At 30.1% G+C, this 27,645-nt stretch overlaps 1 protein-coding gene across 3 annotated transcripts in view; it reads right to left on the reverse strand.

Annotated features, from left to right (window-relative positions):
* Positions 1-5,951: 5,951 nt before the first annotated feature.
* The window catches only part of LOC134238022 (SAM pointed domain-containing Ets transcription factor-like), a 33,337-nt gene continuing 11,643 nt past the window's right edge, over positions 5,952-27,645 (reverse strand). Inside the window, exons 1-6 of one of the 3 annotated variants that reach the window (XM_062720154.1) lie at positions 8,878-9,014; positions 8,674-8,753; positions 8,092-8,584; positions 7,484-7,681; positions 7,079-7,261; positions 5,952-6,965 (exon numbers count right to left, since the gene is read on the reverse strand). In XM_062720154.1, coding sequence (XP_062576138.1) covers positions 6,667-6,965; positions 7,079-7,261; positions 7,484-7,681; positions 8,092-8,584; positions 8,674-8,697 — 1,197 coding nt within the window. In that variant the 5' untranslated portion in view covers positions 8,698-8,753; positions 8,878-9,014 and the 3' untranslated portion in view covers positions 5,952-6,666. Of the gene's footprint in view, positions 6,966-7,078; positions 7,262-7,483; positions 7,682-8,091; positions 8,585-8,673; positions 8,754-8,865; positions 9,015-27,645 lie in introns of those variants that run through there. The other 2 variants (XM_062720152.1, XM_062720155.1) reach the window with 2 other exon arrangements.

Below are 27,645 nucleotides of genomic sequence, written 5' to 3' on the forward strand. Positions count from 1 at the left end.
TCTATGGTTTTTCTACCTTAGTTATATAAATATATAAACTTTCGATGAATTTGAAATGAGTATAATCACATCACAACAAGTAAACAGGAACCAGAATTTTACCATAACCCCGTTTTTAAATGATTAGATAAATTAAAAAATATTTTAAAAATACTTTTTTGAAAAATATTTCTGCAATGAAAAAATTAGCGAGTTTCCAAACATATCATCAGATAATAATTCAAAAGATAACGCAAGAGCTCATATTTTCATATTATAACATTTTCAGATATATTGAACAATATTACAAAATACCAAACACATAGTCAGGCGGAACTTATTGGGTATGTTTGTTTTGCTTAATTTGATGACACCTTCTGACTATGCTGAAAGTAGTCATGTTTTATTATAGTTCCTAGAGATGCTCAAAGAAAACATACCAGGAATAAATCATTTTTTATTTATTTATTTATTTCAGCAATGATGTTTCTAAGATCGGCGTTTTAACTCTGAAATGCATAGCTACGGTGATCTAGGACATACCTTTACCTAATTGTAAATGCATGTATAGAATTATTCATGCCAAAAATCTTTCAATTGAATGATATCTATAGAATGTCTATATTTTTTAAATAGAAATAATTTATTTTTAACCCATTGAAAATTAAAAATAAATCTCTGTTTACCACTTGTAGTTTTTTTGACCATTAGAGACTTCCCTGTACAAATTTTGTATCTGTAAACAGACCTTGAAAAAAATCCGCATTATTGAAGGTTGACAGGAAAGAAATCTAATAGATAATAGATGCCAAATTTAGATAAGATATTGGAATCCAGAGAGAAAATATAATGCACTTATAATCAGCAATAAATACTTTTGTTATTTTTTTTACCATTAAATAAAAAATCTTTGTTATGAAGTCATGACACAAAAAAATGTATCGTATGATCTTTGTACAATACCTGACAAAATTAATCTGTCCTGTATAGATACAGTGCTTATACAAAAAAACCTCATTAATGAAGAACAAGATGTTCATTTTTTTTTACTCTGTAGTAGCTTTTGACCAGAAAGTTTATTATACCGTGTAGTCCCGTACTATGACTTAATTTATCTGGTAGATAATTCATTGATAAAAGGTATTTGCGCGTATATCGCTATGGCTTGCATATTATCATAACGTTCGCACTTTTGCAGTTTAGTCTTTCTCTAATCTATATTTTGTAAATGATAATGTGATTACGTTTTTGAAATGTTTATTTTTATGATTGATTGATTGATTGGTGATTAATTGTTTTATTGTTTATCGCCGATATGGCAATATTTTAGCCTTATGTTGGCGGATCTATGATTTGAAGATGTGGTTGAAAGATGTAGTTTAACGCTTGAATTGTTTTAATTTTCTTTAAAAGTGATAGAAATTAACAAGATGACGATTTTTTTTGCTGCAGTTTTTTGTTAAGGATGAACTATTATAAATATTTACTGTAGGTTGTGTCAGGAGAACGTTTGATAAATTTGTTTTCAGATTTACTCAACAAATATTATAATACATCAAACATTTAGGCCTTAAATAGACTGTGATTAAGATTGATTGCATTATAACTAACACTTTTACACTCTGATATTTACTTTTATTTATCTCAATGCTAAGAGAAGACTCAAGGACACAAGCTAAATAATATTATATCACTTATCTGTTTACTAAGCAAAGGTATTTCTGTCTGTTTTGTCAGTTTAACTAAGTAGAGCATAGTTAAGGGGATGCATGTCTGGACAATTTGACTTCCTGGTTTGATTCTATGGCATGTCAATTACAGATTTAATTTTAAGATGAGTATTATTGTGCAATATTGTATGTAAGTCAGAATAATAGTACAAAAAAGCAAGTAATAAAATATAGCTGTATTTGCATTAACCGCACAAAAATATATGTGTCAACTTTATATTACAATCAATTCGTGAAACTTACTAATATTTAGGGAAAATGCAAAACTCAGAAGTCCTTTAAAATTAATCAAGAAAAAACAAAGGAAATTTATATTATACAGTATACAATTATATATTAGTACAAAAGATTTATTTCCATTTTTCTTGGATATTTTTTGTACAACCCGATTCAATTCATTGTAACATTCGCAAACAAATATCTAATTCATGAACAGTTTTTTTTTCAATAATAATGTTAATCTTAAGTATCATTTTCTCAATATAAACAAAATTATTATATAAAAAAGTGTAGAACTTGTGCTAGTAGATGTACTTCCTCTGAGCTCACATTTGAAATACAGTTTTTGTTTTAAAGCCTTTATGCACATTATTTAGTATTTGTGTCTTTCATCTAAATATTACTTTTGATTGCTCTATTAATAACAATAACTTTATTTATTCGCAGTTTATTCACAAAATCTATAATAACAATGCAATTTATTAATAATGCATACAATACAATTAATTCATATGAATTTTTATTACACCTAAACCTAGCTTTTTATAAAACTTACAATCATTCGATAATTTTGGAATAAACAAGAATGAAAACTTTTTCCTTCACAACCAGGAAACAGTTCATGCATGTAAATAAATAAAATGTTTAAAAATAAACAAACAATACTTTAATTCCATTTGACCTAGATATTACTCATTCTGGTTTCTTTTCAGATCCCTGGAGATGCTCAAAGAAAACAAGCGAAAAGGAATCCCCCATTAAGAAAAATGAAGTATTTATCCTTATTTTTTTTTTATTTGTTTATTATGTTGAATGCCCGCTACAATGTTGTTTCTGTTTTGCTAGTTTGACTATGCATCGCTAAGATACGGTGACCTAGGACATAACAAATACTATTTATAAATATATGTAAATGATTATGCATGCAAATATCTTTCTATTGATTTCTTTCCTGTTTAATGACATGCTTTTAAGAATTTAGAAAAAAACATCTGTTTACCTTTTGTGATTTTTTTAAAAATCGTCTCTTGTTACCTTTTGTAATTTTCTATCACTATTCACTTCCTGGTTCTTGTATCCGTAAGCAGATCTTACAAAAGTCGGCAAAAGTAGAAAAGAAAAAAATCTAAAACAAATAAAAAAAAATAAATCTATGTAATTTTTATATTCAAATTTAAGTTGATAGAGAAATGAAGATGGATATAGAAAAAGTAAAACTTTACTTCGGCCATTACCATGTACTCTGTATCGCCATATGTTTTTTTCAAGAAAAAATAAAAGGTTTATCTAATAAGTAGTTTAAGAATTTTTATAGAGGAAACTTTTCAGAAAAAATATGCATTCTTTTTGTTAATGTTTTTTTTTTTACCATTTGCCTTGTTTTCGTTTGTAAGGATTAAGCAAAGCGTTCCAAACAAGATACAATCTCAAATCAATACGTGTAACATACATGGACTTACATGTAGTTTTTGATTTAAATAAAAATGTATTCAAGAAAAACAACGAAAATTGGAAAACCAAACTTTATGACACGATTACCTCATTATTTTTAGAACACATTTATTTGTTCTGAAACGTCTATGAACAATTTTTTTTTAATCATCTTAATTATTGTAAGTAATGCTTCCAACTCTTGTTTAAAGAAAAGTTTTTTTTTCTTATTTTGTCTTTCTTGAAATTGCTTTTCAAGTTTGGACTAGAAATACAGCAAAAAGAATGACATGAGAGAACAAGATACTATTCTACCAAATATCTATTGAAATCTTTGATATTTTATTTTTTAGGTTTTCTGTTAGAATTGAAATGATTTCATTGATATTAAAGATTAAATAAAATACAGACCCAGTTTGTATTTTCTGCAAAGTTTATAAAAAGCAACGTAAATATCTTTTAAAAAGAAGTATAATCGCCAAACAAGAATTGAATACATTTCAGCAGATTAACTGTTTCTGATAAGTATAGAACAAACTGAAGAACCTATTTAAATTCTAGGTATGATAATCATATGCTAAACAAAGATAAAAACATACTAAATACCTAGTTGTCGTTGAAGTTTGGCTTATTTATATGTAATATTTAATGGACATGTGAAATGAACATACATGACATGCGTTCTCTTTTTAAAAAAATTCGTTGATAGCAAGTGGAAATAAAAAAAAATATTTTTGAATTAATCAGATATGTTTGCATAAATATTTCGTGAGCACTATGTTTATTCCATTTAAAAATAGAAATAAATGTAGTGAATTCACATGATAATAAAACAAAGCGTCGTATAGATTGTTATGATTCGACTTGAAGTTAAGTGTCTTAAATGTATTTGTAACAAAGCTCGGGTCATCGATGGGTTTTTCATCTGAACACTCATACCAATACCAAAAAATTATATATATGGAGAGAGAGAGAGAGAGAGAGAGAGAGAGAGATTAAGTGAGAAAATTTTTATAATATATAATAAAAAGTGAGAAAAATGGATAAAGTCAGGATATTCCAATGTACATGCTAATGATACGAGGAAAATCACATGTCGTACAGAATTTGATCTATAGTAACACAAATCTCCTTAAACTTTAAAGGAGATAAGATGGTTCCCAATGAATTAGAGCTTGTACAAAAATCATCAATCCGCCAACGTATTTTTCTTTTGGCAAACGCTACACAAACATACTTCATACTAAACTAAGACACAACTCTTTACTTAATTATGATCTATATATAAACGCAATATTATCAACAGTCCTCTTTGTTCATGTGGAAAGTATGAAGATGTTTACCATTATTTTTTTTTTTTGCTTGTAGAAACAATCTTTTTAACCACCTGTTCATGCTTGAAGAATTGGTAACAATTGACACTAACCTGTTAATATGGGGTGATAGAGATTTGCCTGTATCAACTAATAATAATATTTTTGCTGCTGTCCATAGATTTATTACTGAAACACGTAGATTTTAAATTGACTTGCTATTAACTTATATCACTTGGAAATATTATAAATATTATATTTTAGTGTATTATTTGCATGACACATTGTTATATTTATGGAGAGGAACTAGTAAGTTATAAGAATTTGTTTCTAATCCATTTGATTCTTTCAATAAAATATGTTCAAAACAAAACAATGAATTAAAAAAAATGAAATATGCATTTTTCAAATATTCATATTCGTCGTTCATTTTACTAACAATGAAAAGGAAAATTAATTTTAAAAATTAGAATTTAATTATAACAGCAAATTCATATCCTGAAAAAAATATTATATTCCGTCAATAAATAATTTTATGAAATGTTTACCTTAGTAGTTAATTTCATAAAACCGACTTTAGTTTAAACAGAAAAAAAATACATAATTCCTACAGTTGAGATTGTTTGTTTACAGGCAGAGGTTAGGATATCAGCTGGTTAAATAGTATTAAATTATTTTTTTCTCTTATAAAATCATATACATGCAATTATGAATTATTTAGCGTAAAAGCTAGTTTTATAAAAATCCATGTTTTCGAACTGGAATACATGAAAATGCTTGTTTACAGATAGAACAACTTTGGATGGAATAAATGTTTGTAAACAGACAGAAAAAGTCTTGGATGTCAGCTGATGAAATAACATAAAATTAACAAATTTGTTATAAGAATTACGTTAATTAATGCAATGTCTGACATTGTCACTGGGATTGGTTTAGTCCTCATTGTCAGACTGAGTACATAAGATTAATCAAACAATTATGCAATATTTTTTTTTACAGTCACTATTTTTTAGGGAAATTCCCGGAATTCAGAATAAATTTACTAAATTATACACATATTTTTTCACAATTTATTTACAGTGATTGAAAATAAAATATTCTGTTAAGAAAAATATGCGAACACTTCGTATAGAAATTCAAAAGAGAATAGCTGTGGGAAAAAATTCAAAATGATTCTTGGAAATTTAAACAAGTTTTACAAGTTAAACATTTCATTAAACAAGTTTTTACTCAAAAGAAATATCTTGCGGAATTTTTTTTCTTCAATGCCTATTGCGTCTTTCGGACTCTGTCATCTCCATAACTTGTCGTTATATTGAAAAGAAAGAAGACTCCATGTGTAGTCAAGAAGAAAGTTTATGCATGTTTTCAAATTGATTTATTGTCTGGAAACATGTTAAAATATGGTCATATTATTTTCAAATATCACATAAATGCCTTCAATTGCAGTACTATAGATAAAACTAAGTATGAGAAAATCAATTATCAGCATTTAGCAATATCTAGAAAAAAAAATTAAAAGAATAATAATCAATATCTAACAAATATAAATACAATTGAGAAGAAAACGCCTCAGATACCATTTACTCTTACAACATACATAATTATATAAAAAACAAACACAAGCAATGTTTTAATTTGCCTGTGTAGTGGAATTCAAATACATAGCATTATGGCCACCGGGTAAGAAGTGTGGCAAGAATAATATTAAAAAATCTACCTATCTCAGATGAATATGTCACAATGAGATATCAGTTGGTGCCAGCACTCTATGAGATATCAACTGGTGCCTGCACCAGAGCAACATGAAACAACAGCTGCCAGTTTTTAGGAATACATCAATTATATAAGCCAGTCACAATGGGGAAACTGGAAACTATGGAACATAACGTGAATTACTAAACAGTAACCATTTTAATGAATCACGCAGAAAGCGTGAAATGGACATTTTGGGGAAAGTCCTTAAAATTGACTGATTAGTAAAATGTTTCTTTTCAGAGATAGGGTTGACAGAATTGGTACACAAGTCGCTTGGAATGCTCTGTCTTCTTTATGATCCCCTTCTTGTAATATTGGCGAATAGACCTGCTCAGTTTATCGTAGTTCATGGCTGGTCGATTCTTTCGTTTTCCCCAAAGCCTAGCAACACGAGATGAATCTTCAATTTTGAAAATACCATCAGTACGACTAACCCATTTGATACAGCCACTGTAATTGTCTGGTTGCAGTAGAAGTTCCTTTAAAAACTCCCACAGATGGATTGTTTGTTTTCCACTGTTTACATTACTATGATCTACAACAGATTTAATAAATAGGACAGGTAAGAAAACAATCACGTGAAAGAAGAATGAATTTATTTGTTTTGGTTGTTTTTCTTACACAAAGGAATCTTCTTTATACACTTACAATTCGGTGTGGTGACTTCTTCATCTGAATGAGAACTGATCGGCGAACTGCTACGGTAGCTTTCTTCGCTGGCTACACTGGGAGTGGGGGAGAGAGACGCTGGCACGAAGGACTCTTGGGGCGCTGGCGGATAATAAAAATCTGGTGTCGTCTGCTTTATTTGCGGATTTGGCAAACTGCAAGCTGGAAAAGGCATGAAATGTGTGAGCAAAAAAATTTAGATTGATCAAATTAAAGGAATGAAATGAAATTTTAGTCACATTTATGAAAGTCTAGGATTTATACGAAACTAACAATGACAGGTATTATACATCTGAATTTTATTGGAATTTTGTGTAACCGTGATACATTTATATTCAATGTCGAAAAGGTATTTTAATTTAATGTAAGGATTTTATTTTATACCATTTTTCCAAACATCCAGTTGTGCATACAAATTGGCTCCTGCCTCGGGAGATCTTCTTCTAAAATCTTCACTACTCAGTCGGCATAACTGTGCTCCACACATTCTGAAAGCCTCTGTGACGCCATAAGATGCCTGGAACTGATTGCCATGCCATTCCATCCACCTCTGAACATCGGATTCAGACCACATACGTGGATCTAATAAAATACAATGAAAAAAGTTCAATACCTTGAAACATACTACAGGTAAGAGCCGATTGCTACTTCAAATACACAAGATAAATAGACTGAAAACTGCACACAGAGCGTCATGGTCTACCGATTAAAAAATATTACTCTGCTAACTGATGTGTGCAGTGTCATTATTGTTATCATTAATCAAATCTTAAGTTATATTTTCGCAAAAGCTATTCGTTCTAATTGACTGATTTTTTCGGTTTTTATTGATTTCATGTACTCTAAGAGTAATATCACGTTTAAACATAGCAAACGTTGTTTATACACGCACCCATCCCATCATTAGGGCAGTGTTTTTCAATATAAAATATAAACAGCATGATTTTTTCGTGTTTGTCTTAAAAATCCTCTCAAAAGGGTTAAGTCCATACCTGGTGAAATTCCCAATATTCTGCAAACTTGATTAATTTCATTCTTCAGAGCCAGAACAACAGCGGAGCCTATATCACAACTTCCAAACTGATCTCCACATGAGAGAGATTCCAATGTTTCCGTCTTTACAGGCGGGACGTAGGGTTCATTGTTTATACTACAAAAGTTCGGTAGATTTGAAACGGTGTTTATTGAAGACATCGAACATGGCACGTAATTTTTTTCCGTTTTCACAACACAGTTTGGATCATATAATGAAATGTCATGATCTGTCGGATCATTATGACTGTCCATATCGATGAAACTTTTGGGACTCTCTGGATTTTGGAATTCTTGGGGTGTCTCCATAACAGGCACAACAGTGTGTGATCTGGGGGCAAATTCTCCCATATTTTCTAAGAAATTGTTCAGTGAGCAAGTAAACTGTCCTTCACTAACAATGTTTGGGTAGTTCAAACTTTCTGATCCGAGAATACAGGTTTTCTGGGGAACCTATAAGAAATCAAGATGTATTGTAACAACATGTCAAGCAAAAACAAAAAATAAAATTAAAAAAAAATTATAACGTATAATCGCATTACCTTCTGATCTACATGAAAGTCCATTGTAGCTTCTTGGGCAAATTGGCTTGCTTCAAGATACTGATTAAGTGCTGAAAATTCTGAAAAAAAAGAAATAGCATAAAATGTCTTTAAAATAATAAAATGTCCATATCTAGAAATTGCATAAATATCAAGTATAAATAAATGTATTGTTTGCAGATAAATTCCTACCGGTATGCATACTTAAGATATGTTATTTGTCCGTCTTTATGATATGAAACATAGAATCAAACTGTTAGAGTTTAACATTAACCGAGAAAACATATATTCCGTAGTAGAACACGTGACTATTGAATCAATGAAAAATCTGTTAAACAAAATAAAAGGGACCCATTCGTATACTCTCGGAAAGTATTCTTTATAAAAAGTGTAGGACGACTGTATTTGGAAAAACCCTTACGTCAATCCAATTTTGATTGGTTGATTTAAAACTCCGCCCCTCCTCCTAACTGGGATATTGTAAACATTGAAATAGGTCACATTTACACACTATCTAGAATACGCTCTAGGTTACTTGGTGTACCTGTATCAGCGTTATAGCATTTATTTCTTCATTTTGTTGTAAACATATGATTGATAAATTTATCTTCGAAGGGATATTAATTTGTATATTTTTTTAAAACTGAAATTTAATTAAAAAACAACCGTTTATTGACGAACAAATATTTTTCATTAAATTAGTCTGGCTTCAGCTGGATCGATGCAATTTAACAAAGTCATTCTGAAGTCAATATAACCACAAAGTGGTTTGTATTGTATTTTTATTTTTATGCGTTGATTCCTCGTTCTATCCCAAAACACGACACGAAAATCGAACGGCTTGAGTGCGCGTGCTCTAGGTTTAAATGACCAAGATACATTTAACTACAAATGACGTCAAATTCTCTGAATTTGCACACGATACAATCTTTTTTGCATTGCTTTGAATTTTTTTTTTTCAACAAGGTGTGTTTTTTAAATATAGACAAGGCAGAAACATGTCAACTTTATATTTTATGCTTGCCAATCTTATCATTAAAACAGGAATACAAATAAAAATAAATTCTCAAAGAACAACTAAAATAACTATTTTTACATTAATAAATTGTAGTTTTGAAAGCTAAAAAAAATCAACAAAAAATCTACTTTGTATTTTATGATAAATGAATAAAATGCCAATATGATATAATATTGAGTGAAATTTAAGCATTTTTTCTGTTCATGACTGTTTCCTTTAAAGATTCTTTAGAGCGTTCTATACTTTCCAAATATTATCACTTTGCACTCATAAGTCTTATGAATAGGCCTACTGTAAAATCGACATATTTTCGTGGGGTCAAATTTTCGTGGTTTGAGTAAAACTCTTGGTTCGTGGGGATATGAATTCGTGGAAGAAGAATTGTTCAGTAGTTACTGTGAAATCACAAATTTTCATGGGGTTTAATTTTCGTTGTTTTCATGGTATGAAGAGACCCATGAATTCATGTCCACCACAAAATGTAAAATGTTACATACATAACTACTCAACAATTCCTCATCCACGAATTCAAATCCCAACGAACCAAGAGTTTTTACTCAAACCAAATTTGACCCCACGAAAATATGTGATTTTACAGTTTATATGTAACATTTTACATTTCATGGTGGACATGAATTTGTGGGTCTCTTCATACCTCAAAAACAACGAAAATTAACCCCCTCACGAAAATTTGCGATTTCACAGCATTTTGTGTAGAGTTTTATTTCTAGATTTTTTTTTTACTCCTCTTCTTCTTTATATATATTTTTTAAAAAATACATTTAACATTTTCATGCTAAACTATAAGCACAATGAAATCAAGATCAAATTTGGAATATTGAAAGATACAGATATAGTGGTATATCATTTAGGTATGCATCATTATGCAAATATTTTTTAAAAAAATAATTTGCCTGTTATAACTCGCAAGGTGTTCAGAAATATAAACTTAACGGGTGTATATATGTTCAAGACATTAAAATGCAATCGGAGATTTCTATAAGGTCAGAAAATTAAAATATACCGAGTACTTATCAAGCTTAAAGTCCTTTGATACATAAAGAATTCGGAAAAGAAAAACACGGACCTCCAAAAAAAAATCAGAGGTGAAATTAGAAGTCATTAAAGAGTAAGTACCACCTCGACCGACCATACCAAACATGCGCTCAGCAGGAAGTGATGGAAATTGAAAATTTAATAAAATCTCAGAATTTCAGGTACTGATGATATTTTTTCCTAGGTAAAATATTGACGATTTTTTAATGTAGAAAATTAACATATACTGATCTATATATTAAATGATTTGCTTATTTTCCTGTTTTCGCGGAGTTTTCTAAAATATCTTTAAAATAATGGGGCTATCATGTTTTCTGCATTAAATGCATGGTGTTTTGTGTTGCAACTTAATGGGAATATCCTTTAAAATGACACTTAGATTTTTTGTATACCATTATTTATTTGAAGCATGGAATGCCCAATTCTGTATAATATCAAATAAGCCACGTAGGCGGTTATGTTTGCACAGCCACAGAATGCTTTTTTTCAAAGTCAGTTCGTTCATTTAACTCTATTGCATGACACAAAAAAGACTCATTAGCCCCCCACCGGTGAAATTAGAGGGTGCTTTAAGGTTTCCCCTCATCTGTCCGTCTATAAGACTGCCCAAGTGTCTGTTTTCTGTCCTCCTACTCGTCTTTTAGCCTGTCCCACTAAGTTTTCCGCAGCTTTTTCTAAACGCTTACAGATATTGAGCTCATCATCGGAGTGTAAGGTTATTTTGAAAAGTTACAGATCAGATTAGTTTTCGTTTTGCTTCAATAATTTTCTCATAAAATTAAGTTTGTTTGTTTGTTTGTTTTTCTTTTTTTGGATTTTTTAAGGAAAACCAGTTTTTTTTTTTGGTTTTTCACACTTTTTTCCTGTGTGTCCTTGCAGAGATTGAGTTGATTTTGGTGTGAGTTTACCTTTATGAGGTATAGATCAAATTTATATTTTGTTCAGTCTTTGATGTTTTACTGGAATTTTTACATTTTTAATTTTTTAGAGGAATGAGATTGCACTTCCTTGTTTTGTAACATATAAATCAATTATTATTGAAATATATTGAATCAATAAGAAATGGTAATACTAATTTTAAAACGTATTCATAAAAGTTAATTTTTGTGGCCTTTACCTTGGTATTGCATTACATTTTAATTATCATCACTACTTTGATTAGTCAGTACACAACCTTGTGCTACTATTATTATAAACACCAAAATCCTACCAATGTGATCAATGTTGACTCAAAACTGTAAATTAGATTTATTTAGTCTCATTTTTCTATTCAGAAGAAATCTACCCATCACCAACAAATAAATAAAATTCAATCATGTGCAACATATGCCAGAGAACTTAAACTTTTCAGACATTTTAACTCCTACTCCGAACCCTGAACTCTTTTGAAAAAAAAATGACATTTTGTTTTTTCTATAAGTATCATGTCTGTTTTCTTACCCTTTTGGACTTATTAATGATATTGTCATGACTGACTCGAATAAGACCGGCTCTTTGTTTTTTAAGACAACAGAAAAGGATTGGTTTTTGCAGCATTTCTCAAAACAATACATTGCAATTGCCTGCTTTGTTACATAATCCTTTATACACTGTGTGTTTAATTAATTGTCCCAGTATATACAAAAGGTGGCAATCATCACTATACATTGTTTCTTTTTTCATAATAAGTGTACCTCGTACTTGAATTAAATTTCAAAGGATTTCAAACTTATTTAAATCTTCTTTGAAATAAAAGTTTATGACTGAAATAAGTGTGAAAATTAAATTGCAAAGAAAATGTCATTTGACAGAAAAATAACTGAGATCAATAACATTTTCGCGACACCTTATTTTTGCGAGATAGTAATTGAATCTTGATTAGCGAGACAAAATTTTCACGAATTGTGGTTATTGTTTTATTTAATCACAATGAATACTATTATACGCGAGACTTAAATTTTCGCGAGCACACTGTATCACGTAATTACGCGAAAATAAAGTTCTCGCAAATTATTATTTTGCGAATACCCATTTTTTTAATTATAGAAATGAGCTATGATTTCCATTTCTATAAAGATAAATAAGCTACCTGTATCTGTTGAAATATATTTGTATTCTGTTGAAAGTATAGTGATCACACATAGAAATTTTCTTACTTATTTTAGATCAAATCTAGTTTCAAAGAATATTGTAAAGATATTTTAAAAACTTCTTTAAAGATGATTCTAGTATGAAGCACACTAATTGTTTATGTTAACTGTAAACTTATATTTGCAACCTTGTCATCAAAATACACAATGCCTTTAAGGTAATCTAACATATAAAACAATGCATTGTTTTGAGCAGTACTAAAAATCGGCCAAAGATTTCTGACTGTGTCTGTAAAACATTAATTGAGCCGGTCTACCTTAAGCTAACCATAACAAATCCATTGCACCAAATGGAATAGAAAACAGGCATTCTACTTATTGGAAAGCAGAAAATTTACATATTGTCTAACCCTTTTTTACAAGTCTGCTAATGCATTATATTTCTATTATAATTTAAGGTACTAGATCAAAATAAACTTTACTTGTCTTAGTTTTGGGTAGGAAGTATATTGCTTCAAAAGATATATTGCTTTAATAGTTAAACAATGCATGTTGTACGTGATTTTTTTTCTTATTAGCTATTGAAACATTCGAAGTTCCTATTAATAATAAAAAGATGTACAAATAAATATGTAATAAATACAAAGAGTATTTTTAATTTTTGAAAACTTTCTTGAAATTAAGTAATGGTATTGTAAAGCATTACTTTAAGAAAAAAAAAGTAATGGTAATGTTTATTTAATGCCCACATTCTTAAAGCAATGTAATGTATTACATAACAATGTAATGTGCTTGAATTAAGGAATGTAAGGTATATATGCATGTCAAAATATGCAAGCAAATCAAATACTTAGTATGTTTCACCTTTCATTTGTTTAGCAATGATAAATCATTCCATTAAATGACAAGTTTGAATTTATTATTCTTTGCAAACAACAGCTTTAGGATTTGAAATCAATATTATTAATATCGTTTTATTTGAATGCAACAATTTAGAAGATGCAAAAAATAGTACATTAAATTATTAATTATTTACGACAACTAAAATATAAACCGTTAACATCTGAATAGCATACACTGCATTTGTTTAATTTATTTTATTAAATCTGTTACTTATTCAGTGATAAATAAGATTTTTTCAATGAATATATATATATATATATATATATATATATATATATATATATATATATATATATATATATATATATAAATTGAATTGAATTTTTTTTATAAAAAATAAATTTGATAAACAATGTCGAATAAATAATATTGTAGACATCTGTTGATTTCAAGGCCATTACCTTTAGCAAATGCCGTCACGTTTTAATTTATACTATAGATTATGATGACAGCGGATGAAACTCACAAAAGTATAGTAATATCAACAGGTCTGCTTGAGTTTCAATTTTACTGGACAAAATGTTATATTTTGCGATGATTTTTTTTGTAATTGACCAATTTTACTACTGTTGAAATGTATCAACACCTGTGAATGGCAGAAGTTTTTATACTCAAGCGCTATTGTATTTTTAGATAAAATTTCATTCACCATAATTAACATCCGTTTATCTTATTATCGAAAAAAGTGTTGCATTTCAGATTAGTAGTGTTATTAACTTTTTTATTATATCCCATTGACAACAATTAATATATGTCGAATAAATAATGTTTTAAGTTATTTAATTGAATAATTTAACATAAACTACTATGTACATGATGTTAAATAATTAGTATTTATGGTGTATATATATATATATATATATATATATATATATATATATATATATATATATATATATATATATATATATATATATATATATATATTTACATTTCCAATGTCTTTGTCCGAGATAAAATTACCAAATGTAAATGTACTTTATTTCCCCATCAATGTATTGGCGCGGTTCCAAAAAAAAACACGTGCAGGGCGGGACAAACAGCTGGACAGAAGCAGGGCTTGGAGCACTGGATTGGCGGAATCAAAGCATGTAAATATAAGGAATAACTGTCAGATTTTTCAATTTCATGAAGATGATCAATCGATTGGCTTGCGTGATAATTTTATGCATAAACGCCTTCGGCAAATTATCACGCAAGCCAATCGATTGATCACTTCATGAAATCGAAAAATAAGACAGTTATTCCTTAAAATATAACATGTACATATTATGAACTGAATCATGTACATATTATTGACTCACTATATAAACTTCATCACGTCAGTTAGACTCTATCTTTCCTTTTACAACTCTCGATCAGAGCTGAAGTTTCTTACATATTAAATCATAAAAGCTAAAGCACCATTATTTAATAGACTTGGAAGAAATAAAGATAATTTTTAATTTTAATTAAGTTCAAATTTCAACGTTGTTTAAACTTTTTGACTTAAAAGGGTATAAAATAATTTAAATACTGTATAATTCAGTTTAAGAAATTTAATAGATGTTTTCCTCCGTGGCGCAGTGGTTAGAGCGTCTGAATTAGAGTCGCGGAGTTAGAGTTGATCCTTACGTCGCGGATTCGAATCCCATTGTGGGGCGTATAGACCGGTCTTTTTGCATGAGACCGTATAAAACGCAGTCGCGTGTCGCAGTAAGTGCTGGTACGAACAAGATTCCTCAATTCTCAGTGACCGTACGAGCCGAGTATAGGACAAAGCAGCTCTCCATCGACAAGTGGTGGCGTCTCCATTATATTAATGAAAAATTCTCGAGAGGGATGTTAAACAAACAAAAAAATCAAATGATCATTTAAATTCACCAGCTATAGTAAAGTTACGTCTTCCTGTCTAGTTTTCGTTCAAGTGATATGAAATGATAATTACGTTAAATCTGTGAAAAGAATATGTCAATCAATTTTTTTGCTTCAAATTATGGTTGTTTTATAAAATAATCGAGAATTTCTCTATTTTTTCATAAGAAAACGATGACGTACGTAATGCTATTCTTAACGGTATGTAAAATGCTGCAAAGCAACTGTATAGTAATGTATACCTTAATTATCATTTTACTTCGTATTTAGCAAGTCTTAAGAATGAATACAATGTACAGATTTAACACCGATAAAGCAGGGTGAAACATTAATAGTGGCAGGTTTTATCAATTGGAATTATAAGCCAGTTTATTTTTACACTTTCACCAAATTGTAATGATTATTTGCTTACTCATCCACCAACATGCTTTAACTGAGAAAAAGTCACGTTCATCTCAATGAAAAATTTCAGGAATATTCAATTATGCAAAGCCTGAGAGAGTTAGGCAGAAAATATAATCAGCAAACATTCTCAAACTTTAGGAAAAAGTAAAAAAAACTTCATCAGAAAGTTGCCAGTTTGATATTATGGATATTATGTGGGGTTTTTTCATTCCTAATATGACATAAAATCTGTGAGAGAAAAATATCTAATCTCCGTGTTCCTGATGGAGCAAAAATTCGGAACAAAAGTAATTGTACAATGGAGTTTTTGGACTTCTGACATTAAATATTGGAATAATTTTATTCCAGTCATTTAGTGTTGGAATATAAAAAAACAAGCAAAACAAAACAAAATTCCTAGGTGAAATATAATTCTAGATTAGCTGTAATTGTTTATAGAAAATCATCATGTCCTTGGATTATTTGTTGTTAATTTCTGAATCAATGAAATCAAATTGCTATAAAATGGAAAAAAAAAAACAATTAAAACTTTGGTTGCGGAAAAAAATATATGAATATTTTTCTTAAGCATATATAAATTAATTTAACACTTTTACAAGTTAATTTGAAAGTTAATAAATATGCATAAATGTACATGTGTTGACATTTTATTAAGACCCTCCCTTCGTTCAGCATTTAATTTCTGTAGGAATATACAGCAAACCATGTAACTAATGGCACCATGAAACTGCTTAAAATGACTAATTAATCTGCAATATGGCTACCGTAACAAAAATTAGTTACTACTTGTCAAACGTATATTATACAAATACTAAAAACCTTTCTACTAGATCGGTTATCTTAGTAGTCATCTAGTATATAAAAAGATTTATTAATATATAGAATTTATTGACATTGTACTATACGGATTTATTTAGCATACGGTTTTTGAAGACGTCTACCTAAAGGTTAAGTCAACGTACAGGTTTTCATGATATTCTAAGAATATCTGCTTAAATTCTACATATAATATCTAATGTCATCTGCAACATGTTAAACTGTAACAAAAAAAAACTTATTTCATACACGCTGTTAGTTTCAGATGCCTGAAGCTATTTTACGGAGCCTTTTGTTATCCACGGGGTATCTAAATCTCCTCATTATCTGCATGATACCACCTGTTATCTGCTGCTCATAACAGTTGATCGAATTCCACTTTTTCAACGGTATATCGCAATTTATTAAAAACCTTTAATTACCATAGAAACTTTTTAGCATAACAGTAAAAAATTATAACAGTGACATTTTACAAAAAAAAGCACAGTGATTTTTCTGTGTTTTTGGTGACATTTAGAGTAATTGATGAGAACAATTAAAAAATAACTAGAAAAAGTACCATTGAAATATATAATGTAAAGTGATGTAGGCAGGTTTATTTTGTTTGATAAAGCAGATTACATTATAAATGTGTGACAGTTAAAGTGGCTCATCTGAACATAAAATGTTGGCATCTATCTCTCGTGGCGTAAGACAAAAGAAAATGGGAATTCCCGTAATATTTTAAAATGAAGATTATAAAGAAACGTTTCGTTTAACATGTCTTGTCGTGTATTCGTAATGGACATTGCATAATTATGAAGAAATACGCCTTGTATATTTTATTCATATCTGCATTTATAGACGGCATCTATGCCATTCATAATGTATCATTAGTACTTCAGACATGCATGTCATGTATATATGTTTGTCTATTACAGGTTTATTGATTTTTATAGGATGAAATATGGAGATAGCGAACAGTAATTATGCTCAAAGGTCCATTTAAACAATGCAAATTTGGAGCAGAGCAAACATGGAATTTTAAAACACTGGAGGTGGAACCAGATGCCATGGAAGAGTAAACATCCTTTATCAACAAGTCATGCTAGCCGTGTGCTTCTTGCCATGATCAGACAAACGGAATTATATATCAATTTAAACCTGATTTTTTAAAACATGTTTTTGCTGTAAAAGATTCACACATGTATTTTTATATGGTTAATAAGTGTACTAAGCAATAAATGATTTGTTGCAAAGCAAAGGTTTTGCATAACATTTTTGATAATGACCTTGTCAACAAATACAATTTATCATTAAGTCAAATGCAGATTCTATGGTCGATACAATGACCTTGTCAGCAAATACAAATCATCATTAAGTCAAATGCTGACTGACGTTTTTCATACTAATTGTTATATAATGTAGTATGTACACATTGAGTTGTCGACGGACGGATTTTCCGTTATTACCCAATCATGACAAGTAACAAAAGGCAGGTGTGAGCGATGTAAGACTGCTCCAATTTTGTATTGTTTTATGGACGTTTGAGCTTGAATACTTTTCGTTATCTCCATATATTTTATAACAACTCTCTTTTGGAATTTTCAAAAGAATGAGATCTTGAACGTGCATACTGGAAATTCCATTTCGAATTAAGATAAAAATTTTAAAAATCCACTTTAAAAAATCTAGTTAATCCCTATATAGTAATTTTCCTCAATTTAATCATGTTAGCGTTTTAGTGTGGAAATATTTGCTTGCTATTTGACCAGGTTGCTTTAAAATGCAACATTTGAAAACGCAACACACAAACTTCCTGGTGTGTCCTCAAGATAATAAACGTAATATTGTAAATAAATTAACAGGTAAATTTACTCAGAATCTCCCCATTAAGGGACAGCTTTTATAATGTCATTAAAACACTGAAATATTCCAATAACCTCTGATGTTTAAGAGGTTGCGGTCGCCTAGTTCAGTAAACGTAAAGGTCTGCCATTGTTTGACTCTGCTCCAATTTTGTATTGTTTTATGGACGTTTGAGCTTGAATACTTTTCGTTATCTCCATATATTTTATAACAACTCTCATTTTTGGAATTTTCAAAAGAATTTAAATTTTAACATTGAACGTGCATACTGGAAATTCCATTTCTATATATTTAAATATACTATATAAAAATTTTAAAAATCCACTTTAAAAAATCTAGTTAATCCCTATATAGTAATTTTCCTACATTTTAATATATTGTTTTTGCAAACAATTGAATCATAGCCATTTCAATTTCAGCCAATCAGATTGCAGCACACGTTTTATGTGATTTCAAGAATTTTTTTCTAAATCATATTGTAGAATATCCTAATGCATGACTATGTTTTAGATTTCAAAGCGTTTCGACAAAAAAACAAAGGAGATATGGCCATTTAAAGTTTCAGCCAAACGTCCATGCGCACATTTCTTGAATTTTTTGTATATCATATTGCAGGATATTCTAATGCATGACTATGCTTTAAATTTCTAAGCATTTTGTCAAAAAACAAAGGAGATATAGCCATTTAAAGTTTCAACCAATCAGATTGCAGCACACGTACATGCACGTGATTTCTTGAAATTTTTTGTATATCATATTGCAGGATATCCTAATGCATGACCATGTTTTAAATTTCAAAGCATTTCGTCAAAAAACAAAGGAGATATAGCAATTTAAAGTTTCAGCCAATCAGATTGTAGCGCACGTGCATGCGCGTGATTTCATGAAATTTTTTCCATATTATGTTGTAGGATATCCCAATTCATGAAATGTTTAAAATTTCAAACATTTCGTCGAAAAACAAAAGAGATATTGAAATTTTTGTTTCAAATCAGAGAAAGGCGCACGTGCAACACTTATGTAATGACAAAGCATTTTCAAAAAATGTAAAAGTTATAGCTATATTAAGTCAGTCAATTCACTCATTTGCAGGCGTATGCGCGCAAAATGACCTTCGTTCCGCACACCTGAGAACACTCGCGGACAAAAAAGTACCGGAGAACAAATAAGAAAAAAAATAATAATAATAATAACTAGTGTTAATTGTAACGGGGACCGTTACAGATGTTCCCCAAACTCTCCCCACCTCCCTTTTGGTGCCATATTCCCTGTAATCTCTATTAAATAAGAAATACGCGTGTTCATTTGCGTAACGACCATATTATCTTGTCTACACTATCTAAAATTTTAATATACTTAATATCAAAGCATTTAATCCATAAGTATTAAAAAATACACTCATTCGAATGTATTTTTAATTTTACTCATTTTGCGTGCACGCACGTGCAAGCACGTGCATAATGACTACACCTTCTTTTAGGAGTCCCTTATATTTATCTATGTTCTAAATCCCATCCCGTTGAAAAACAAAGGAGTTATAGCCATTTGAATTTTCAGCCAATCAGATTGCAGCACACATACATGCGTGTGATTTCATAAATTTTTATCTTTATCGTATTGAAGGGTATCTAAATGAATCTATATTAAAAAAACATTTCGTCAAAAAACAAAGGAGATATAGCCATATAGTTTCAGCCAATAATTGCAGCACACCATGCGCGTGATTTCATGCCTTGAAATGCCTGTTTCAAATTTCAATGCACAAAAAACGCCATTTAAAGTTTCTCAGATACAAATGTCGTTGAAATTTTTATATATCATGCTGTAGATCTTTATAATGTAGGACTACGTTCAAAATTACAAAAGATTTCAGTAAACGTAAAGGTCTGCCATTGTTGACTGACAACTAATGTATCCTTATATTATGGTTTCAAAAAAATTCTTCCAAAAAAAGAAAAGTTACAGTAATATCCAATATACAATTTGCGCGTCAACACGTGCGCGTAATACCATTCATAACGTGCTCATTAGACTTGGTTAACCTGTAAGTTTTCTAAATCAAAGCAAACAAAGCTTTAGGTAATAGATACATAACACTTTATTTATCACTATTTGTCGACTATGAACTGGAATAGGAAGCAGCGTCGTATTATAAAATTCTTTTAAGCATTCTCTGTACAATTATTGATAAAACATATCGTAATGGCGAAGATAAAGTGTATTCGATGTATAGAAAATATAAACAATACAATTCTGTGAACAGGTCATAAAACTGGGAACCCCAGAAAATTCTAGCGGGGGGATCAGGAACCTTTGCAAAGTAAGCATCACAAGTCTACCAGACACACACACTATAAGACCTTTGTACTGATAAGGAAAATACATGTTCTGTGGATAAATTTAGTATTAAAAAAATTAAACCTTCAAAATTTAAATGAAATATGTCAGAAATAATACGACCATATGTATTATAGTTATATTTGTTTTCAATATTCTTTATAACGACCATATAATTTACAAATTACTGACTTTCATGTTCAATGTGAAGATAACGATCAGTGATCGATCTAAAAAAAAAAAGATTAAAACAATACATGTCTGTGAAGAGGGCACAGAACACGGACCCCTGGAAATTCCAGAGGTGGGAGAAGTATAACGCATTCCCCTTTCGACCTAGGTCGAAGAAATCCCTTGAACGCCAACTTATCTTTCAATATCCGTCCTCGGTCTTTAATTCTGACTGATTTCATTATTTAAACATCACTTTCATATGATAAAGTTTGTAAAAGTAAAATTAACATTATGAGTATTTGTAATGAGAAAATCAGTTTCTATATTTTTTTCTTTATATTGATCTTCAAGCCATTTATTACTTAACGCCAATTTTATTGTGTCCTTGCAAGCATTTATGTTGAAACAAATCAATGTCCTTTGCAATTTTTTTAAACAAAATATGAAATGACACATGATTACATTGACATTTTAAAATCCATGAGTACACAAAGCCTATTTGCTTGGAGATTCGTGAGCACTTTGAAGCAGGCATCATTTGTCGAATTTGAAGTCATAGCTTCATTTACTGTTTTTCACAAAGCATGCAATGTATGGAGATAATGAACAGTATTCAAGCTCAACAGTCAGTGAAACAATACAAAATAGGAGCACAGCAAACACAGACCTCCAAAACATAAGGTGAGATCAGGTGCCATGGAGGAGTGAGCATCCCCTGTCGACCGGTTACACCCGCCGTGTGCTCCTTGTCATAATCGGCAAATAACGGAAACACCGTCGTCAATTCAGTGTGAAAATAATGGATTAACAATCAATATGATAAAGGTCTGTCAGCATTTGACTCAATGATAAAGTGTATTTGCTGACAAGGAAATTGCATCGACCATTGAACTTACGAAATGATGACTTTAAATGGGACTGCTGATATTCCTGTTTCATCAACTTGTTTGTCAATAATTCACCTCGTTTTAGAAATTGTACATAGGTAGAACATGTTCTTGCGTATTGAATCAATAGACCATATTTTTGCGTATTTAATCAAGTGAGAGATATAAACCCCGTATAAAAGTTTTAAAAACTGCTTAAAACCCTTCGAAAATATATTTATAAATCCCCCTTTTATTTACTTTTCTTCTTTGCACATTTTGATATTTTATAATATTCATACTTTTTTCTAAACTGAACATTAAATTCAAAGTTTGATGCGAGTGTTCCTTTAATAGTTTTATGGCAAAGTTATCTACGTATTTTCTTTACAAAAAGCACTATCAACAGGTGTTTATGTGATTTTATTTCTCTGAACAATTTATTCATAATAACTGTAAATTCATAATATCTCTAAATAAATACAAAATACATGTATTATCATTTATGGGTATATTGTACATGACCTCTTATTACATCGCAAACTTCGTGTATCCTGTTGGTCCATACGCTACACACGCGCCATCTGTTGGCACGATGTTTGCCACCTGCTTCCAAAAATATCCTGATTGTTACTTTTTAGTTTCAATAAAATATCTTTTCATCATCAATGCTTAGGTTACCGAAGAAGGCACTTTGAAATTACGATATTGCTTTTTTACGAAACATAGGATTACCGATTTTACAAGTTTGACATCTGTCTTTAACTTTTTAATTACGTTCCTAAACGAAGATCATCTTTGATAAACCTGTACACAATAAAAATATGCTCTTATTGGGGGTAATGGTATCTTTTTCCAAGAAAAAAGGAAATCTGTTTACTGTAGAAAACTGTTACAAAAAGGTCTTTGTTCGGTCAATAAGACGTTGAAACACGTAAAGAATAAATAACCATGCATAAAAAAATATAACATCGTAAGACGGCTTTTAGTGACTTTTGCATTACTTTTCAGAGCAAAATAACATTTTGTTTTAAGAATCCATTCTTTGTGTATCCATACATAACACCGTGTTGAGTTGTCTTTTCAGAATATTTAGAGCGATTCGTGCGTTGACACCAATTTAATTAATTTCGACAGAGAGTCCCTTTTTGTGTAAAGTCAATGATCTTGGTATTGCAATTTTGGTGGACTCAATAATTTTCTTTAAATCATTCTTGCTATTGATCTGATTTTTACAGTTCATTGCTTGATAAGACGAAAAGCATACCTTTTCACTCCATATATCTCAGAAAAGATTAAACTTTTTTTCAGAACAGGGCACTTATACATGAAACAGGTAGAAATTGGCCTTCAGCCTCAAAATATTCTTCAGTACATCTGGACAATATACTTACATGGGCAATACTTTGATTGTTCTCCTTGTTTTCCTCCATTAAATGATGCTGAATTTTTTCCAAGTTTACTTTACAATAAGAGAAAGACGCCTTAAAACACTAAGATATTATCCCCCTGTTTGTCCCAATGAATGTCTCTATGAATAAATCAAAAATTATTTCAAATTAATGGAAGAAGTTGACAAAAGTACCATAACATAATGACTCCTATGTTTATGTCTGTTTGTCAACACTTATTGTGAGTGATTTCTCCAACTGCTTTTACATTATCGATTTCAGGTGCTGTACAGAAAGAAAAAGTATGCAGTAAAAATACTGGTACCTATGGATCTAATTGGAAGCTAAATTATTAAAGTTTGTTAATATGTTTGCATGTAATTCATCAATCATTGCATGATAAAAAACAAATCTGCGTAATAAATGTAAATTTCGAAATGAATACAAGATAAGAAGATAATAATGAAACATATGGAGATAACTAACAGTATTCAAGATAAACAAGAAAAAAAAATCAATAAAAAAATACAAAATAGGAGCAGAGCAAACACGGACCTCCAAAACATCAGAGGTGGGATCAGGTGCCGACCGATCATATCCGCTGTAATATAATGAAACACATCTATAGATTTTTACATGATATTTTTCTTTCTCACATTTTGAATTACGTTGAAAAATAGGCAAATAAATTGGTAACTACAGTATTTCATTAAATTCTAACCATTCTAAAACAAACAGGTGTTATTTCCTTGTGTGATCTTTGAATCTTACATTGCTGTGTGAATTTCGCTTGTCACTTTTCCTCTCTGACTGTGTCAGTTTTCTAGTTCACAAAGTATACTTTAATATATTGATATTACGAGGTTTGTTACACAGTTAGCCTGCTTCTCTTTTAACAGGAGAGAAAAAATTATTCATCCAAAAACAAGCTTTCAAATATTTTTCCAAGTTTTTTTATCTTAAGAAATTGTTTGTTTGTTTTTTTTTTCTCGCAGTGTGATCACTGAAATTTCTTTAAGCAAAGAACTCATAAAAAGAAAACCTTTGCCAATGCCCTTGCGGAGATTGACAAATTTATTTTAATTCTATTAACTATTTAAATTTCCTATTTAAATATTAATTTCGTATGAAAATATTTCGTTCAGTAAAAGCATGAATAAATGGATAAGATATGTGCATTAAATTAGATTTAAGTAAAAGAAACCCTTTTAAACATATTAAATCAAAGGGAGCAATGATCTAGAATTTTTATTATAAAACCTTCTTAGCTTTATCACTGTGAGAATTTATTAAAAGGCATGAATGAATGACAGTTATTACGTCATATCATGGTTGAAATTCTTGTATGTCTAAGAAAAGAAATATTTAGACGTCATTGAAACTGAGATTTGATTTAATTTAATGGATTTGTAATGCCACTGCATATATACTGAGGCATAAAATGTGTCTTTTAAAAGAAAATATAGTATCTTATTGTAGCATTTACACAGCTAGGTATATTTACAAACATTCCCTCATCACAATGTCATGTGTGAAATTCATTTTCCAAGCTAGAACGTTGATTCTCCTTAGCAGCAACGGAGAATTATTAGAGCTTGTAATTAAGTTGTCATTAAATTTTAGCATTTAAATCTGATTAAATAAATAATAAGTACAAAAACATGTTTAGTAGGCCTTTAAAATCATTTTTAACAAGAATGTCAACTGTCTACAAATCTAATGGCACTTCCAGGTTACCTCTGGAATGATTGATAAATGTTTGGAAGACTTTAAAGGCAATATATAATTTTCTTATGTAACCTACCTGTAAAACAAAGTTCTAATTGCAAATCTAATTTGTTTCCGCAAGTTCAAACGGCAAATGCAAAGGCACGTTATAATTTGGTATTTGAAATTTTTAAAAACATATTGATTTGGGAGAAAATCTGGGAATTAGATATTAACCCCTTTCAATGTGCCATGTATTAAATTAAACAAACTTTAAGAACAAAGAAAGAAGAGTACCTAGAATTTAAGCAAAGGAAAAGGAATCATTTCATTTTGATCTTTAAAAAAAAAATTTAAATGTAAATAAATATACTGATATAGGAATAATATTTCAAAAGTCGGAGTCAAAATGATAAAATTAGAGCATTTGTATCTAGATTAAGTTTATGATATTCTGTATGTTTTGCAGAACCCATATGCCTTTGTGAATTTTTTTTTTGGATAATCATTTGCAAATATTATTAAACTCGGCTTTAAATTCTTAAATGTATTCTGTGGGAGTTGATTAAATATCAAAAAAAATCTTTTGACATTGCACCAGGTGTACACAGTGCGCTAATTAGTAATCATACATCATATGAAAGATTAATTTTGGACATTATTCTTGCTTACAACTGAGAATAACATATTATAGTAAAAGAAATTTGCAATAGAAAAGCAGAGGCACAAAAAGTGAATAAGAGAAAACAAAATCTAAATATGTACTTTTAATTTGGCTGAAATAAAATACTGGTTGTTATTTTAAAAAAATTGTATTATATTATCTCTTAAAACAAGAAATAAAATTAATATATTTGTAAAGATAAAATAACAGGCAATACACGGTATATGCATTGGCAGCTTGCTGTCGTATATAGAATTCCATATTGATGAGATTAAAATCTCATAAACGATATTCTTCTGTCATTGCTAATTGCTACTGCATGCAGATGAAAATGTCATTTTATTACAAATACACAATATAAAATCCCAAGTTTTGAACATGTATTTAAAAAAATGAAGTGGAGAGGATATTTTCTCTTGATGACGAAACGTAAAGGAATACGAGATACACTTTAATGAAAAAAGTGAAAAATTCCACTAGGTGTATCACGGTACACGCAGATGGTTGAAGGACGCTGAATATTCTCTTCATAAGATTACGAATAACATTAACATGGCAATGATTAAAATTAGAAACACTTATAAATAATCACAAATAATTTTGTGTAAAATTAAACAAAATAATTCTAGAGTAGTTTTGGTGATAAGGAAATTTCTAAAAGGTATTGATATGGAGAGAACGAACTGTATTCAAGATCAAAAGTCCATAAAACAATACAAAATAGGAGCACAGCAAACACGGACCTCCAAAACATCAGAGGTGGGATCAAGTGCTTTGAGAAGTGAGCACCCCCTGTCGACTGGTCACACACGCCATGTGCTCTTTGTCGAGCTCAGAAAATAAGAAAAAATCCGTCGCCAATTCAGTGTATACAGAATGGACTAACAATTAGTATGAAAAACGTCAGTCGGCATTTGACTCAATGGTTAATTGTATTTGCTGACAAGGTGATTGTGTCGACCATAGAACTTAGGAAAATGATGACTTTTAACGAGACAGCTGATATTCTTGTTTCCTCAGCTTTTTTGTCAAAAATTTACCTCGTTTTTATAAATTGTTCATACGTAGAGCATGCTCCTGCGTATTGAATCAAATGAGATATATATAAACTCCGTATGCAGGTGATGAAGGTATATTGCTGCATAAGTAAGGGAAGTTGACGATTGTAATGTTAAAGTCATCATGTTTTATCATGAAGCTCGGTTGTTAGATTAGCATTAACGTCTTTTTCGAGTAAAATATACAGATATGAAACAGATGTGTCAGACCCTTTGGTATCTTTTACCTCATGCTCAACAGGACACATCGTATCGACATAAGAATGGAAATAACCATTGTTAGTTGACAATACGTCGTCAATATATCTAAATGTCGAGTTGAAGGCCACTGCAAGTGTTTTCTTCTTTTGGGACAAATTCTGCTTCGTATGAATACATTTTAAGCGAAATAACTTGTGGTCCTTACATAATAGTTCTGATGAATTTATCTTCTTTTGGTGTAATCCAAGACCTAATTAGAGGTTATTGATGTGATCCGCTCCTCCTTTAAATGACCCTACTCGTACATATTGAAAATCGAGAGTTGGATTTGTTTTCTTTCCTTCTGTTTTTCTTTCTCTTTATCAATGGTATCCCCTTTGCTTGCCAAAGAAGCTTCTGACTTATTGTAAAGTTCGGTCTTCATTTAACCAGGCAATAGGGGATGTTTACGCCTGCTAGGCACCCGATCCCACCTTCGTAATTTCAGGAGTGTTACAGGTGATTTGTGCCCTTTTCTTGGATTTCTTCTGCAGAATTTATTGAGATGAATAACTTTTTATTACTTCAGCATATTTCATTTAATTCAAGAAAAAAAATCTCCTTCT

The sequence above is a fragment of the Saccostrea cucullata genome, unplaced genomic scaffold (assembly GCF_032062105.1).
Source record: "Saccostrea cucullata isolate Sc308-1 unplaced genomic scaffold, CSIRO_AGI_Scuc_v1 ctg40, whole genome shotgun sequence".
Taxonomy (NCBI): domain Eukaryota; kingdom Metazoa; phylum Mollusca; class Bivalvia; order Ostreida; family Ostreidae; genus Saccostrea; species Saccostrea cuccullata.